This window comes from Camelus dromedarius, chromosome 15 (assembly GCF_036321535.1).
Source record: "Camelus dromedarius isolate mCamDro1 chromosome 15, mCamDro1.pat, whole genome shotgun sequence".
Taxonomy (NCBI): Eukaryota; Metazoa; Chordata; class Mammalia; order Artiodactyla; family Camelidae; genus Camelus; species Camelus dromedarius.
In genome coordinates, this window is record NC_087450.1 from 36,552,641 (window position 1) to 36,569,704 (window position 17,064).

At 37.9% G+C, this 17,064-nt stretch overlaps 1 protein-coding gene and 1 non-coding gene across 3 annotated transcripts in view; both read left to right on the forward strand.

The window, feature by feature from the left end:
• Nucleotides 1–209: 209 nt before the first annotated feature.
• Nucleotides 210–17,064, forward strand: part of SOS1 (SOS Ras/Rac guanine nucleotide exchange factor 1) — a 134,573-nt gene continuing 117,718 nt past the window's right edge. For both annotated transcript variants that reach the window (XM_031466869.2, XM_031466870.2), the window contains exon 1: nucleotides 210–559. In XM_031466869.2, coding sequence (XP_031322729.2) covers nucleotides 473–559 — 87 coding nt within the window. In that variant the 5' untranslated portion in view covers nucleotides 210–472. The remainder of the gene's footprint in view (nucleotides 560–17,064) is intronic.
• On the forward strand, nucleotides 10,218–10,290 carry TRNAA-GGC (transfer RNA alanine (anticodon GGC)). Its single transcript has one exon. It is a non-coding gene; the product is annotated as a tRNA-Ala (tRNA).

Here is a 17,064-nt window from a genome sequence, read left to right on the forward strand (position 1 = left end):
CGCTCGCGTTTCGGGGTCCCAGCTGCGCGGAGCGGGCGCCGCGACCGGAGCGTCCCTCCACACGCCCTCCCCCAGCCGCCGGCTCCGCCGCGGGGCCAGGCCAGGCCCGGGAGTGCAGCCCCGGCGGGCGGGCGGGCGGCGGCCGCGGCGGGGGCAGCTCCGGGCGGCGCCGGCGGGCCGCGGAGGGGTGGGGGGCCTGGCCCCGGGGCGGTGGTGCGGGATGCCGCCGCCGCCGCCTCCGGGCTGCGTTCGCTCTCCGCGGCTGGTGCCCGTGTCGGGTGGGTGGCCGGGCGCGGGCCTCGCCCCCCAAGCCCCACTCCGGGGCTAGCCCGGCTGCGCGGCGCCCCGAGGGGGCCGGGCCGTCCGTTGGGGCCGCGGCCCTGTTCCGTGCCGCGAGCTCGCCCTCTCGCGGCTCCCCGGCCCGGCCGCCGCCGCCGCCCCTCTCCCCTCCCAGAGGCGCCCCGGGGGCACCATGCAGGCGCAGCAGCTGCCGTACGAGTTTTTCAGCGAGGAGAACGCGCCTAAGTGGCGGGGACTGCTGGTGCCTGCGCTGAAAAAGGTGAGACGCGCGCGGGACCCCTCTTCCAGGCTGCATCTCCTGCTAGGATGCCGGGCGGGGGCCGGGGAAGCCTGGGGAGGCGGGGCGCGCGGGGCCGTCTTTCTTCCCGGTCTCGCCGCTTCCCTGAAAGGACGGCGCACACGTAGAGGTTCCCCAACACTCGCTAGCTCTCGGTGTTGACATTCACCCGGTGGGTGGGAAGGCCGCAGGGAGCCAGGGAGAGTTTGTCCGAAGAATCCAGTCGCTGGGAGGTTAATGCCGTGCCCCTGATTCAGAGATGAGGGTTGGAGGAGCCTCAGTTTTCAGTGGAGGTCAAAGCAGGCCACTTTTCCGCCTTCCCGGTCTTATCCCAGAGCTGCTGTCAGCCAACGGTTTTAGATGTGTAGTCTGTTCTTTTTAGTGGGCTCGAGAATGCTCTGGCTATAATGCTTGCTCTAAGTAATTGCAGAGCTCGCCTGCCAGCAGGAACATGGCCTGCTTTGCTCGCCCTCTGTAATCACTCATTCCTCTGAATTCCCCCACTCCTCCGACTAACAGGGGAGTGTGCACATGCCACTATTTCTCTCTTTCTGTCTTCCTTCCTTTCTTTCTCGTTCTCTCGTTCTGTCTCTCTCTCTGAGTCTGAGAATCTTGGTACTGTCTTTCGGTTTGTTGATTAGAAATTTTAACTTTTATGTGTTTCTTCGAGTTTCCCACACTTATCGAAAGTTATATACCCCATGATCTGTACTTTTCTTTTAAATGTTTTAGTATAATTAGAAAATGTTGCTTAATTTTCAAAGCTTCTAACGCAGCATTGTGACTTAATAAATACATTAAAACATCAGAAACCGATGTTTGAATGAATATAAAAACTACCAATGTATTTTTTGTTATCCTTTCCCCTTATAAATACAGGGATAGCTTTACTCTTAATAGTGTTTCTAAATCCCATTTTATTGTTGCTCAAAGAATGTTTCATGTTATTTGTTTAAAAAATATTTTCCTCCTCACTGAGAATTGAGATTATAGTGTACCTTTTGTTCTAAACATTTACACTATTAAAAACTGTGTTTTAAAAGGTGCCTGATACTGCTCAAGTGCCAGCAACTTTTGCTTTCCCTTTTGCCCTTTCTCCCTCTCCCCCTCTCGGTATCTTACAATGGAAACTATATTTCATTTGTTAGCAGAATTTGCTGGTTTATTTCAGAAGTTAGTTAGTGACTTTTTTGCTCAGGTGTCTGACTAGTCACAGACATCTCTGTGCTATTGTTTTCTAAGAAAACCAAAGAGATGCCATATGCCTTATAGTACTTAATTTATTAGAAATCCTGTCAGGCTCTCACTCTGTTTACTTTTGGCTTTACTGCAAGCTTGGCAGCCTGTAAGAGAAGGGGAGCACAAGGTCTCAGTGATGGGAGAAGCAGGTATCTTGACCAAGGTAGCGGTGGGGTAGGGAGGAGAAAGAAAAATTACTGAAAATATATTAAAGAACTCATAAAGCACTGTCAATTTGGGGCTATTTTGCTTAGAGGCAAGCAACTCCTATCCCAGGGGAATCACTATGATACCCCATCAGTTGAGGGTCCTATGAAGTAGTGAAAAGAGCATTATAGGAGTTCTCAGTCCGGGTCTAACTCTGCCACATTGGTGGCCCTTGCTGAAATTTGTCCACAGAAGCATTTTGTTTGGCTGGCATAGTGTTGTTTTATTTTTAATGTAATTAGTTGCCAATATTTTAAAATGGGAACTATTACATAAAATCTTAATTTTTGAGCTTTCCTTGGAGAATAGGAAAATCTCTCTGCATTGGGCCAGCATTCAAGCAAGGCAGTAAACTGCTGGAGCTGAGTAAATGGCTGTCTTCTTTAGACAAGACATGTATCTCTGATTTAACACACTCCCCCTTCGATCCTCTTTGCTTATTTGCATAAACCAGCTTTGACTTCAAGCAGAGATACTTTTGCATGATAGTAGAAGTGATGGGAGGAGGTGGAAGTGTACACAATCTAGCTGATACGTAAGATTCTTCCAATTCTTATTTAAAATATCCACTAACCATGATTCTAAGCCACAAAAGACAAGGTTGAAATTATATTCCGTATCTGGATGTGCTCTTGGTAGCTCAAAATCTGCTTATAGACTTTCATGTGGGTATCTCCATATCTTCCTTCATATGCTTCCTTTAGACCTATTGTACTATTTGCAGATACATCCAGCTTGTGTTATCTTACCTGAGGCTCCTTGGACATGCTGTTTTCTTCACCTGGACTGCCTTTTGCTTGGCCTAACACTGTTCATCCTCTGGACTCACTAGACCTCAGATCTTTTCTCAGATCCTCCGGCCTGAGTTATATAGTCTTTCTTTTAGTCTAAATATTCTTTTAGGACCCTAGCCTAGCATTTAACAGTTAATTTTAAATTCCTGTTTATTTATCTTCTCCCCACCCAACTAAATTGGGTGGTCCTTGAGAGCAGGGATGATATTTTACTCTCATTTTGTCCTCCATGCATACAGTGCCTGATACCTGGTTGACACTAAAGTTTGAATGAATGGGTGAGGGAAAACCCAAACAAAACTATTAGCTCTCTCCTTTCTACCTACCATGAGAAAAAATCCTCTTGGTTAACAGCTTTATTATTTTATTTGACTGGTTCAGAAATTTGGCGTCTTCTCTGACTTACTACTACCCACACCCAGGCAGATCCTGTAGACTCATTCTCCTTTGACTTGTTCTGTTTTTTTTTTTTTTTTAACTTTTTTTAATATTGAAATAATGTGTCAATTTAATTTCTGGTATACAGCACAATGTTTTAGTCATACATGAATATGCATATATTCGTTTTCATATTTTTTCACCCTAAGCTACTGTAAGATATCGAATATAGTTCCCTGTGCTATACAGTATAAATTTGTTTACCTCTTTTATATATACCAGTCAGTGTCTGTAAATCTCGAACTCCCAGTTTATCCCTTCCCCCACTCCCCACTCCATAACCATAAGTTTGTTTTCTATGACATGTTCTTTTAATCTGTTCCCTCCTACTCTAGCTACTCTTGAGTCCTCTTTCTCAGACTGCTGCTTTAGCCTCTTAACTGAGTTCATTGCCCCTTACTTCTCCTTTATTTATTTTTTAAATTTCAGAAGTTATAGGACACTTCTGAACATGTCACACTCTTGTTCAGAACGTTTGGTGTCTTTTGAAGGCATAGAATGAAGTGTGTATTAAGCTTTTAGCATAGAATTGTTGGTGATCGATGACTTGGCTTCACCCTGCTTTTCTGAATGGATTGATACTGTAATCTTTATGCTTTAGTCAGACTGGACTACTACTTTTCCTGAATATGCCCAGAAGGTCTCACTGCATCTCTCAGTCTAATTCCTACCTTATGTATTGCATAAGTATATTATACCTACTATAGACCAATTATTGCCCTCAGCACTAAGGATTAAAAAGTAATTGACATCACCCAGAAATGACTAAGTTCAAACATGATGGGAAGTGGCAAAGGGTGAGTTTGGAGAGGAAACTGGCTTATAGAGAATTTTTTGTGTGTTAAGCTAAGGAGTTTGAATTTTACCTTGAGGTTATAGATGTCATTGAAGAATTTAAATAGAAGAGTAACATCAGATTTGAATTTTAGAAAATCCATTTTGGCCATAGAATAGAAAATGAATTGAAGAAGAATGAGACCCAAGGTAAGGGAGAAAAGTTAGAAGGCTAGTTTAACAGTCTAGACAAAGGAGGAGGATATAGCTCAAGTGGTAGAGCTCATGCTTAGCATGCATGAGGTCCTGGGTTCAATCCCCAGTACCTCCTCTAAAAATAAAAAAAAGAAGTAAACCTAATTAACCCCCCCAAAAAAACCCCCAAACAAACAGTCTAGTCAAAAGATGAGATGACCTTGAGGTAAAGGTGCATTTGAATTAGGATGGAAATGTGGGGATGGGTTTTATTTGAGAGGTGTTTAAGAGGCAAAATTGACAGGATATAGCAACTCACTGAGTGAGTGGGGGAAGTGGTAAGAGCAGGAGGAATCTTTTCTGATTTGAGTGCTTTTAGTCAAGATAGTGTAGGAGGAGAACCCTTTGGGGTGGCAAGAGTGGCATAATAAGATGAGTTTTGGATTTGATTTGAAATTCTTTTTGGGTTATCCACATGGACTTGTGAAACTGGCAGTTGGTTGTTGGTATCTGGTGAAACAGATTTGGGACTTCTAGGTGTGTAAGTAGAGCCATGAGAATAGATGAAGCCTGTATCCATACAAAGACTTGTACATGAATGTTCATGGCAGTTCTGTTCAGCAAAAAACTGGAAACAACCCAAATATCCATCAACAGGTGAATGAATAAACTAATTATGATAGAGTCATATATTGGAATACTACTCAGCAGTAAAAAGGAATCAGCTGTTGGTATACATGACAATATTGCTGAATCTCAAAATAAGTTGAATGAAAGAAGCCAGACCAAAAAACCCTCACAGTGTACACTATATAACTCTGTTTACATAACATGCTGACTAACCTACAGTGACAGAATGCAAGTTAGTAGTTGTTTCGTGGGGAGGCTTTTATGTTCATTTGTTTGTACCAGTAGTTTCAGGAGTGTGTGCGTAAGTTAAAATTTAACAGATTATATGGCTCACGTATGTGCAATTTATTGTATGTCAATTGTACCTCAAAGAAGATGTTAAAAAAAAAAAGTAGATGAGGCCACTCATTGGAAATGGTTAGACGTAAGGGTGAAATTGGGCTGGCATCAGAACTGGGGGAAGAGAATGGACAATAGGGTGTAGAGGGAGAGCAGAGGGAAAGGAGTGAGTACAAGTTAAGAAGGAAAGAGTCAGAAAGAATGAGATCCTAGTGTCCAAGAAGCTGAGGATGGAAGGAGTTTCAAGAAAAGAGTTATGAACTGTGTCAGGCTATAGAAAAGTCAGATAAGGTCCCTGAAAAGTGTTAAAATTTGATACCTAAGGGGTCACTTCTGGCTGAGCAGTTTCAATGTCAGAGTAGAAGATGGGAGAGCATGGAAGAAGAATAGCAAGGACAAGTGACTTTTTTCAGATTGTTTTTTTCCCCTAGAAGCTTGGAAATGAAGGGAAAAGAGATACTTCTGTAGCAAGGAGGGGATTCACGTTGGGGAAGACACTTGTATTTTATTTGAAGGTGATGGAAACTTGTTTATGTTGGGAGCCTTTGGGGAGGGAGCTGCTAAAAGAATACTGGTAAAGATACTGAACAAGGAGATGAGATCAGGAACACAGCAGTGGGATTTAGCTTGAACTATTTGCCACGTACCATTTTAAGTGCCTCACATGTGTTCTCTAATTGTTACAGGAAACTATTATGTCTATGTTATAAGAGAGAAAACTGAAGTTAGGAAAGGGTAATTTGTATAGAGTCTGCATTTTTAAACAGTACTGATGATGCTATACTACCTCTGGCAGGAGTGATGACATCCTTTCTTCTAAGATGGAAGGGAATGAGGTTAAGATGGCTTCGTAAGTTGGGGAGCAGGGGAGTTCATGCTAGGTAACTTACATTTTCATGATGAAATGAAAGGCATGATCCTTTACATAGAGTGAGGAAAGAGAAATGAGTAAAGAGTTTAAGAAGCTGATCAAGTCTTGGAATTGATGCTGTGGAGTCTGTAGAAGGAGCCAGCCAGAGAATTAGAAAGGAATTGCTGAGGAGTGCTGAGTGGGGAGATTATAAATTTGGAGTAGCATTCATTGTGACATTTCTTCCAGCAGCATTGATCAGTTCAGGTAAATGGGTAGAGAAGGATAATTCGTTGCAGGTGACTGCAGTAGAGACAAAGAGTATAGGGATAGTTCAAATAATAGAAAGTACAGCTATATTATAGACAGATAAATACTGGAGGTATAAATGAGAACTCCATGGATTAGAAATCCTGATTAGTTGAAGAGGATAATGGGAGCAGATAAGGGATTAAGATTAGAGATGATGATAATTATATTTTGAAGTTTAAGGATTCCAAAGATGAAGAAGATGAGACAATTAGGAGCTGTGAAGTTGGTGTGTTGAATGATGGGTTGCGTACATGGATGACGATGAAGTCCACAAGAATTATGGTGTATATTGTGGAGAGGAAGACTAGAATCCAGCAGTGGTAGGGAGGTCCAGAAATCACAGGGGCGAGGATGCTGTAACCAAATAGTAATAAAAGTGGCAGCTACCCGCCATATTGTATTTTTTTCATTACAGCTGTAGCTGGAATATGAGAGAACTTTGCACTTCATTTTAGAATATTTTTTGACTTGTAATTAAGTTTTTTACCCAACATTTATTATGAAACGTTAAAAATGTACAGAAAAGTTGAAAGAATTGCACAATAAACACCCATATACCCATCACCTAGATTCTACACTTTACATTTTGCTGTTTTCTTTATCACATGCCTGTCCTCTCTATCCATCCACCAATCCGTCTTATGTTTTGATGGATTTCAGGGTAAATTGTGGACATTAGTGCACTTTACGCCTAAACACTTCAGCATGCATGTCATTAACTTAGAGTTCAGTATTTATTTATGGTTCTTTTTGTTTTTTGGGTAAAGTTCATGTACAGTGGAAGACACAAATATTAATTGTACGTTTAATGAGTTTTGGCATATGAATACCTCTCAAGCTTCTACCAAGATTTTGAGCATTGCTTAAACAGTATGACAGTCTTTGAATTTCATATCATTTACCTTGATTTTTAGCTGAGAGTTGCATAGTTAGCCCATTTTTATTTAGATATTTTAATGTTTATAAGATTTATCTAGACGATTTTGTGCATTCTTGCCTTTCTAAATGTGTAAAGTCGTAGTTACAAGGAACAACATTTTTATATTGTTTCCACCACATAAGTTAATCTTACGAAATAATACAAGAAAAGGTTGGAAAACCACCTTTCAGGAGTACTTGGAGTGATTCCTACTTCTCAAGACAAGTTGGTTAGCTGACCTCTAAGGTTCCTTTTGACTTTCAGTTCTATGATTATGTCAGAGAGGAGAAAGGGTGGCTGCTGGGCAAAGCAGAGACATGAATGATTACTAACAAGCAGTCTTATGTCTTCATTTATATATAACCTTAATAAAAATGCAATTCAATGCAAAAAAAGATAAGGCTCATTATCGTCACTCCTAAAATATTCCTCATGTGCCTTCTCAGTCAATTCCTGTCCCCACCTCCCAGAAGCAACTGCTATTCTGATCTTTTACCATCCTACCATAGATTAATCTTATCTGTTTTGGCTATCATATAAATAGAATCATACAGTGTATATTTTTGGTAAGGCTTTTGCGATTGTGTTTATTAAGATTTCAGTCCTTTTTTCTATCATATGAATATGTCAGTTTGTTTATCAAGTGGATATATACCTGGGAGGTTTCCAGTTTGGGGCTGTTGCGGATAAAGCTGCCATGAATGTTTTTATACAGATCTTATTGTAGAAATCTTTTCTTTTGGATAAATACTGGTAAAAATGGCTCATAGAGTAAATGTCTGTTAGTTTTGTAAGGAACTGCCAGACCTTTTCTCACAGTGGTTGTACCATTTTGCATTCCCAAACAGTATATGAGAGTTCCAGTTGCTCCACATCCTTGCCAGTATTTGGTGTTATTTGTCTTTAATTTTAGTCATTGTGATGGATTTGTAGTAATACCTCACTGTGGTTTTAACTTGTGTTATTCTGATGACCAGTGATACTGAGCACTTTTTGATATTCTTTTAGGTTATTTGCATATCTTCCTTTGGGCAGTGGCTGTGTAAATCTGTTGCCCATTTAAAAAATTGAGTTGTTTTTAGTTCTTTATATATCCTCGTTAACTGTCCTGTATTAGGTATATGTTTCATGAATGTTTTGTTGTAGCTGTGGCTTGTCTATATTGATGGAGTCACATTTATAGTTTTTTTTTCTTTTAAGGTTATTGCTGTGTGTCCTAGACCCCTTGCCTGCCATCAAGTCATAAAAACATACTTCTAATGCTAGTTTCTAAAAGCTTTATAGTTTTAGCTTTTATATAATCTGTGGTCCATTTCAAATTAATTGTGTATGATATAAGGTAGGAACTGAGATTCTTTTTTATGCTCATATCTAGTTATTTCAGAACTTTTTGTTAAGAGACTTTCCTTTCCCTGTTGGATTGTGTTGATGTTTTTGTGAAAATTAAATGAATATATATTATATATTTGTGTAAATGTATATTTAAATATGTAATATATGTAAAGTAAATATATATGTATTTTTCTAGGGTCTCCATTCTTTTCCACTGGTCTTTTGTTCATCTTTACACCAATACCACACTATTGATTACTGTAGATTTATAGTAAGTCTTGTGGTTAGGTAGTGTAAGTCCTCCAATTTTGTTCTTTTAAAATGTTATTTTACTATTTCTAGATTTTGTATATAAAGTTTGAACCATCCTATCAATTTCTACCAAAAAACCTTGGTGAGATTTTTATTGTAATTGCATTGAACTTGTAGATCACTAGGGAGTATTGACTCTTAATAGTATCAGATCTTTGGATCCATTAATGTGGTATATATCTCCATTTATTTAGACTTTTAAATCTCTCTCAGCAGCACTTCATAGATTTCACTATGTAAGTCTTACTTGTCTTTGGTTAAGTTTAATCTGAAATATTTTGTTTTTTGGTGCTGTTGTAAATTGTAAAATTTTATTTTCCAGTTGTTTGCTATGAGTATGTAAACATGTAGCTGATTTTTGTATATTGATCTTGTATCCTTTGACCTTACTGATAGTTGTTTTATAGATTCCATAGAATTTTCTCCATAATTATATCATCTGCAAATAGAGACAGTCTGACATTTATTTCTTTATTTCTTTTTCTTGCCTTGTTTTACTGGTTAGACTTCCATTACATTGTTGAATCAAAATAGTGAGAATAACCATCCTTGCCTTGTTCTCATTCTTAAGGGAAAAGTTGTCTTATTTCACTATTGAGTGTGACATGAGCTGATAGTTTTCATTTATCAGATTGAGGGTTTCCCCTTCCATTTTTAGTTTTCTGAGAGTGTTGGGGTTTTCTAAAATTATAAATGGATGTTGAATTTTGTCAAGTGATTTTTCTGTCTGTTAAGATAACCATAGGGTTTTTCTCCTTTATTCTGTCAATATTATGGTAAGTTACATTGATTTTGAGTGTTAACCAGCATTTCCTGGGTAAACCATGGCACATAGCATTTTATTGAGTTCCTGCTTCATGCCAGTATTCTAGACACTATGCTTGGTACTTTATGTACTTATCTCTGTTCTACCTATTGATTTTTCAAGGTGGTAATTTTTACAGCTGAGTTTTACAACTGAGGAAATGGATCCTAAGAGAGCCAAATTGCTCAAGATCTAATAACTGAGTAGAATCCAGATTTGATCCTAAGCCTATCTGGCTTCAGAGACACCTCTTTCTGCTATACCGTGTTGCTTCCTTTGAGTATGCAGTATAATACAGAACAGTGGTGTTGTAATTGTCCTGTACCTTAGATTTTAGGGAGGAAGTTTCTTAGGAGAGAAGGAGGTGGAAGGAAGAGGTTTTGAAATCCCTTGCTTTAGGCTTAGAAGCACGGCTTTTTTACATATTGGGGTTCTGCATAGGATTGCATTTGTTGGAAGGGTTCTGCTGCATTAAAAAGTAAGAGTTTTAGCGGGGAAGGTATAGCTCTGTGGTAGAGCGCATGCCTGGCATGCATGAGGTCCTGGGTTCAATCCCCAGTACCTCCACTAAAGAAAAAAAAAAAAAAAAAGTAAGAGTTTTAAAGGCACTAGTTAGTGAATAGATAGCATAGACCGTAAAGGAAAGGGCTAAGATGTAATGGTCTTGGGATGGCAGTAGGAAGCTAGGAGACTATCTTTGTGTGCTTGTATTTGGGAATGAAGGAAGTGATATTTTAAGTGGGAGTGAACCAGGTGAGGATGAGGAGGAAGTGTGTTTGTTCCAAGGGTTTGTGGTGGCTTGGAGCTCAAGAGGAGCTCAGCATCTTGGGAATTCTGAGTAGCTGGAGTCTGGACTGTGGGACCAGATCTTGTGAACCAAATTATTGCATTTTATGTTTTGAGTGGTTGAGAATCACTGAAGGGTTTTAAGTAGGATATTGATAATTAGATATGAAATTTGAAGGATCACCATTTGCTATGTGGTATCTAGATTAAATGACAGCAGAACTGTAAGCAGGAAGGCAAGTTAGGAGACTTTGCAGCAATTCATGGAAGAGATGTTGGTGGTCTTGACTAGGGATGTAGCTGTGGGGATAAAAGTGGACTGATTTTCAACTTAGAGGTAGATTGGTGGTTGAATATCAGGGTAGTGAGAGAGAGAGGAGTCAAAGCTGATTCTGGCTTAGGAGTCTTAGTGGTAATGATGATGAGTGAATACTGGGAGAGTAGCACCTTTGGAGGGGAACTAAGAAACCATCAGAACTCTGTGAATGAGAAAGTGTGAGAGAGTTGTGATAGAAAGGATTTACACATTGCAGTTAGCCCAGTATGGCAAACATGGAAGGTGTCTTTGTTGGACTGTCCTCATTAATTATGGGCAGGTGCAACCTGAAGGCTCTGATGATGTTTTTCAGTGTACATTTCAAATGCCATCTCCTCTACAAAGGCTTTCTACTTCAATTTCATGCCCTGAGTAGAATCAATCTCTTAATTTCTTTAGTACTTTGTACCTTAATTTTAGTACTTAATGACAGTCTGCCCTTTAAAGTGCTCCTCTCCCAGTATTCACTTCTTCATTGGGAGTTATTTGAGAGCAAGATATGATTGTGGTCACTTTTTTGTTTCCTATAATGCTTAGCATATTTCTCATGTATAGCAGGTGCTCAGTATACATTTGTTGAATTGTGTGGTTCTGAGCCTTTCCCCTCAAGAATATAGTTACTGATGAGTTTGGTAGGTCATAGTTGAGATCTTCACCAGTCAAAAGGCATTGGAATTATCATGTTTGGTGTATTCTATTTTAGCGAATAGGGAAACAAATACTATACTTTAGAAATAATTCATTTGAAGTGGCTAAATTAAAAAAAAAAACAACATGTAATGCTTCAGGGGAGAAGCAGATGCCAAGATGGGAATAAGCATGCAAGATATTTATTAGGAGAAGTGCTTCTGAGAGAAAACGAGGAAGGAGGCAGGGAGAGTCGTCAGACCATGATGCAAGTCTGACTCCATGTGAAGGAGAGAGGCAAGGAAGGAAGGAACTTTGGGTGAAAGTGTTATAGACTGCAGTGCAGTTCTAAGGAAAGTCACCCAGATCTCAGGAAGTCCTTGAGTGAAAGTTGCCTATCACAGGGATTCCTCACCTCCCAGGACTAGGCCTGCTTTAGTATGCCTGTGGTGCTCATTGACTGGGAGCAGTCAGTAACAACTGTGGCCTCCAAGCACCATGATGGATTTCAGAGTGCAGCAGCTGGGGCCCTCAGTCGGTTATTTTTCCTGGAGTCAGAGATCTGAGAGGTTCATTCTCTTAGCCAGCCAGGGCCATCTCTGGCTATAAGTAGCCTGATTGGGGATAATTGAATTACAATATTCCCCCACTTAAAGTAGGTAATCTGTTCCCTCTATACTGCTTATGTTTTAGAAAATATATTTTAGGATGAATTCTTAAAGTCAAAACTTAATTATCATGATATTAATAGTACAGTTTGCTTTAGCAGTTATCAAAGTTTGCATTTCATATTCATGTTTATTTCATAATTAAACATTTAATGTACAAAAACATAAAGCACTAAAAACAAAGGAAAACAATGCAAATAATACTCATTATTATACGAGCTAGTGAATCAAGAACACTTCAAGCACTTCAGCAATACCTTGAGTAGTCCAGCCATCCAGTTATGAAGATGAGTGCTTGTTGATTTTCCTTTCTAGTCTGGACTACCTCAGGCAGACAAACACAAGTCAATAAAAGAAATTTCTCATAAAGTCAAATTCTGAAAACCTCCCTTTGGAGTTGGGGATGGGGGCATACACTGTAGAAAAGAAGTAATTTAAACTTCTGGTTTTATGGACCCTGAATTATTCAGATACTATTTTTAAAGTAGGTATTTTGTTTATTTTTAGAGGGCTTTTTTTGTTGTTGTTAACTTTTTTTGTTTGTTTTGGGGGAGGTAATTAGGTTTATTTTTAAATGGAGGTACTGGGATTGAACCCAGGACCTCATGCATACTAAGCACAAACTCTACCACTGAGCTATACCCTTCCCACCTAAAGTAAGTATTTTAAAACTGTAATGGGAAGATGATTTTGAGAAAAGTTTCCTTAATGCTGCTTTTCTGCTTTTTTTTTTTTTTTTTTTGAGGGGGAGGTAATTAGGTTTATTCATTTATTTTTTAGAGGAGTTACTGAGGATTGAACCCAGAACCTCATACATGCTAAGCACAAACTCCACCGCTTGAGCTATGCCCTCCCCATCTCCTGCTTATTTTTGACTGTTTCGTTTATTCACCAGATTTGTTACTTACTGTATGGCACGCATTGGGGACATACAATTAAAAAGTAAAACATAATTGTTGCTTTTATGAAACTTGTATCTGGTGATAAAAAAGGTCTATAATCTGGCCGTATGTATTAAAAGTAACCCAATTGCAAGTGGGATCAATCCTATTATATAGAAAGTTGTTTGGTGCAGGATTTAAGAAAACGACAACAAAAACCCCCAAAACAAGTCTTGGGATAAAAAAAAATGTTGAGTTTCAAGTTAACAGACACTTTTTTTAATAAGCTAACTTAAATTCCAGTTTTTTTTTGTTAACAGACACTTTTTTTAATAAGCTAACTTAAATTCCAGATTATTTATCTCCCGTATTTTTTTTTAACCATTTTGTTTTTTTTTTTTTGAAGTATAGTTGATTTACAATATTATATAAGTTTAAGGTGTGTAACATAGTTCACAGTTTTTTAAAGTTATACTCCATTTATAGTTATAAAATATTGGGTATATTTGGTACCTCCCGCATTTTAATATTCTTAGTTATTCTCTTATAATCCCTGAAAGAAACTTTTCCCTTTCTATCTAGACAACTCCCATTTTCTATTTTACTTATAATTTAAACCATTTGCAAGTAAGTAGATTTCAGTATATGGTCCAGTACTCTGTAATGGAATGCACTTATAATTACATTCACATCTGTTTTCTTTAAGGACTTGAGTAGGATTCTGATTTCTGTACACATACTTAATAACTTTCTCTTAATTTTTTATTGTGGTAGAAAATATATAACATAAAATTAGCCATTTTAACCATTTTTAAGTGTATAGTTAAGTGCCAATAAAGTATATTCACAATGTTATGCAACCATCACCACTATCTATTTCCAAAACCTTTCATCACCTCAAACAGAAACTCTGTACACATTAAGCAATAACTCCCAACTTCCCCCTCCCTCAGCCCCTAGTAACCTCTAATGTACTTTGTCTTTATGAATTTATGCCTGGTCTAAATATTTTATAAAAGAGGAATCATACAATATTTGTCCCTTTGTACATGAGTTATTTTATTTAGCATAATGTCCTTAAGATTCATCAGTATTGTAGCATGTATCAGAATTTAATTCCTTTTTAAGGCTGAATAATATTCCAATGTGTATATACTACATTTTGCTTATTCATTTATCTGTTACTGGACACTTGGAATATATCTACCTTTTGGCTATTTTGAATAATGCTACACTGAACATTGGTATAGAAGTATCTGTTTAAGTTTCTGTTTTCAATTCTTTTGGGTATGTATCTAGAAGTGGAATTGCTAGGGCATTTTGGTAGTCTCTTTAACTTTTTGAGGAACTGCCATACTGCTTTCCGCAGCAGCCACTCCATTTTACGTTCCTCCCAGCCATGCACAAAGGTTCCAGTTTCTCCACATTCTCATTTATACTTGTTATTTTCTGTTTGTTTGGTTTTTTTTTAACTGCCATCGTAGTTGGTGTGAAATGATACCTCATTTTGTGTTTTGCTTTGTATTTCCCTAATGACTAATGATGTTGAGCATTGTTTTATGTGCTTATTGGCCATTTGTATATTTTCTTTGGGGAAATCAAGTCTGTTGCCCATTTTTAAAATTGTTTTTTATTTTTGTTGTTTAATTTTAGGACATCATTGCATATTTTTGATATTAGACCCTTATCAGATATATGATTTGCAAATGTTTTCTCCCATTCAGACACAACCAAGATGCTGTCTTTTCAGTTTCTTAATAATATCCTTTGCACAAAACTTTTAAATTTTGATGAAGTTCAGTTTATCTTTTTTTCTTTCATTGCTTGTGCTTTTGGTGTCATATCTAGGAATCCATTGCTAAATCCTAGGTCATGAAGATTTACCCTTAAGTTTTCTTATGGTTTTAGCTCTTATATTTAGGTCATTGACCCATTTGGGGTTATATTTTGTATTTGATGGGAGTTTAGGTATTCAGTTTCATTCTTTTGCATGTGGATGGACACCTGTTGTCCCAGCACCATTTGTTGAAGAGATTAATCTTTCCCCACTGAATAGATTTGGCACCATTGTCAAAAATCAATTGACCATAGATATATAGATTTATTTCTGGACTCTCAATTCTATTCCATTGGTCTGTGTGTCTGTATGGCAGTATCACACTGTTTTGATTACTGTAGCATTGTGTAGTAAGTTTTGAAATCAGGAAGTGTGAGCCCTACAACTTTGTTTTTCTTTTTCATGACTGTTTTGGCTGTTCAGGACCTCTTTTAAATTCCATATGAATTTGAGAATTGGCATTTCCATTTCTGCAAAAAAGGCTACTAGAATTTTGATAGGGATTGCACTGAATCTGTTGATAGTTTCTATTAGTATTGGCATCTTAATATTAAATCTTTCTACCCATGAACACAGAATGTCTTTACATTTATTTAGGTCTTTAGTTTTCTTCAGTAATGCATTGTAGTTTTCAGGATAAAAATCTTTCACCTCCTTGGTTAAATCTATTGCTTGATATTTTTTCTTTTAGAGGCTATTATTCTTTTAGCTTCTAAATGGAATTACATTTCTAATTTCCTTTTCAGATTGCACAAAGCAGGTATATAGAAACATCTGCTTTTTGTGCGTTGGTTCTGTTCTATAGCTTTGCTGAATTAATTTACCAACTCTGGTAACTTTCTTATAGATACTTTGGGATTTTTCTAGTATAGGATTATGTCATCAGCAAACAAATAGTTTTACTTACTCCTTTTCATTTGGGTGCCTTTTATTTCTTTTTCTTTTCTGATTGCTTCAGCTCGGAACATCTAGTACAATTTTGAATAGCAGTGGTAAAGTGGGCATCCTAGTCTTATTCCTGATCTTAGGGCAAAAGTTTTAAGTTTTTGACCATTAAGCATAATGTTAGCTATGGGTTTTTCATAGCTGTCCTTTGAAATGTTGAGGAAGTTCCCTTCTATTCCTAGTTTTAGGAAGATTTTAATCATGAAAGGATGTCGGGTTTTGTCAAATGCCAATCTACTTCAGGATGACACCTGCACCCCAATGTTCATAGCAGCACTATTTACAATAGCCAAAACATGGAAACAGCCTAAATGTCCATCAACAGGTGACTGGATAAAGAAGATGTGGTATATTTATACAATGGAATACTACTCAGCCATAAAAACCGATAACATAATGCCATTTGCAGCAACATGGATGCTCCTGGAGAATGTCATTCTAAGTGAAGTAAGCCAGAAAGAGAAAGAAAAATACCATATGAGATCGCTCATATGTGGAATCTAAAAAACAAAAACAAAAACAAACAAACAAAAACAAAGCATAAATAAAGGACAGAAATAGACTCACAGACAGAGAATACAGACTTGTGATTACCAGGGGGGTGGAGGGTGGGAAGGGATAGACTGGGATTTCAAAATTGTAGACTAGACTACACTATATAGCACAGGGAAATATACACAAAATGTTATGATAACTCACAGAGAAAAAAATGTGACAATGAGTGTGTATATGTCCATGAATAACTGAAAAATTGTGCTGAACACTGGATTTTGACACAACATTGTAAAATGATTATAAATCAATAAAAAATGTTAAAAAAATGCCATTTCTAAATTAATTGATTATGTGTATTGTTTTCCTTCATTTTGTTAATGTGGTATATTGATTAATTTCGTTGTTATTGAACTACTTTTGCGTTCTTGGGATAAATTCCACTTGGTCAAGGTGCTGTTTAATATGCTGTTGGATTCAATTTGCTAGTATTTTGTTAAGGATTTTTGCATCTATACTCATAAAGGATGTTGGTCTGTAATTTTCTTATGATGTCTTTATCTGCCTTTGGTATGAAGGTAATGCTGGCTTCACAAAATGAGTTAGGAACTGTTTCTTTCTGTTTTGGGGAAGGGTTGGTATTAATTCTTTAGATGTTGGGTAGAATTCATCTGTTCTGCCATCTGATTCTGGACGTTTCCTTGTTGGGAGGTTTTGATTACTGAGTCAGGGACATTACTTGTTAATATGTTTGCTGAGATTTCTAAATTTCTTCTTGAGTCCATTTAG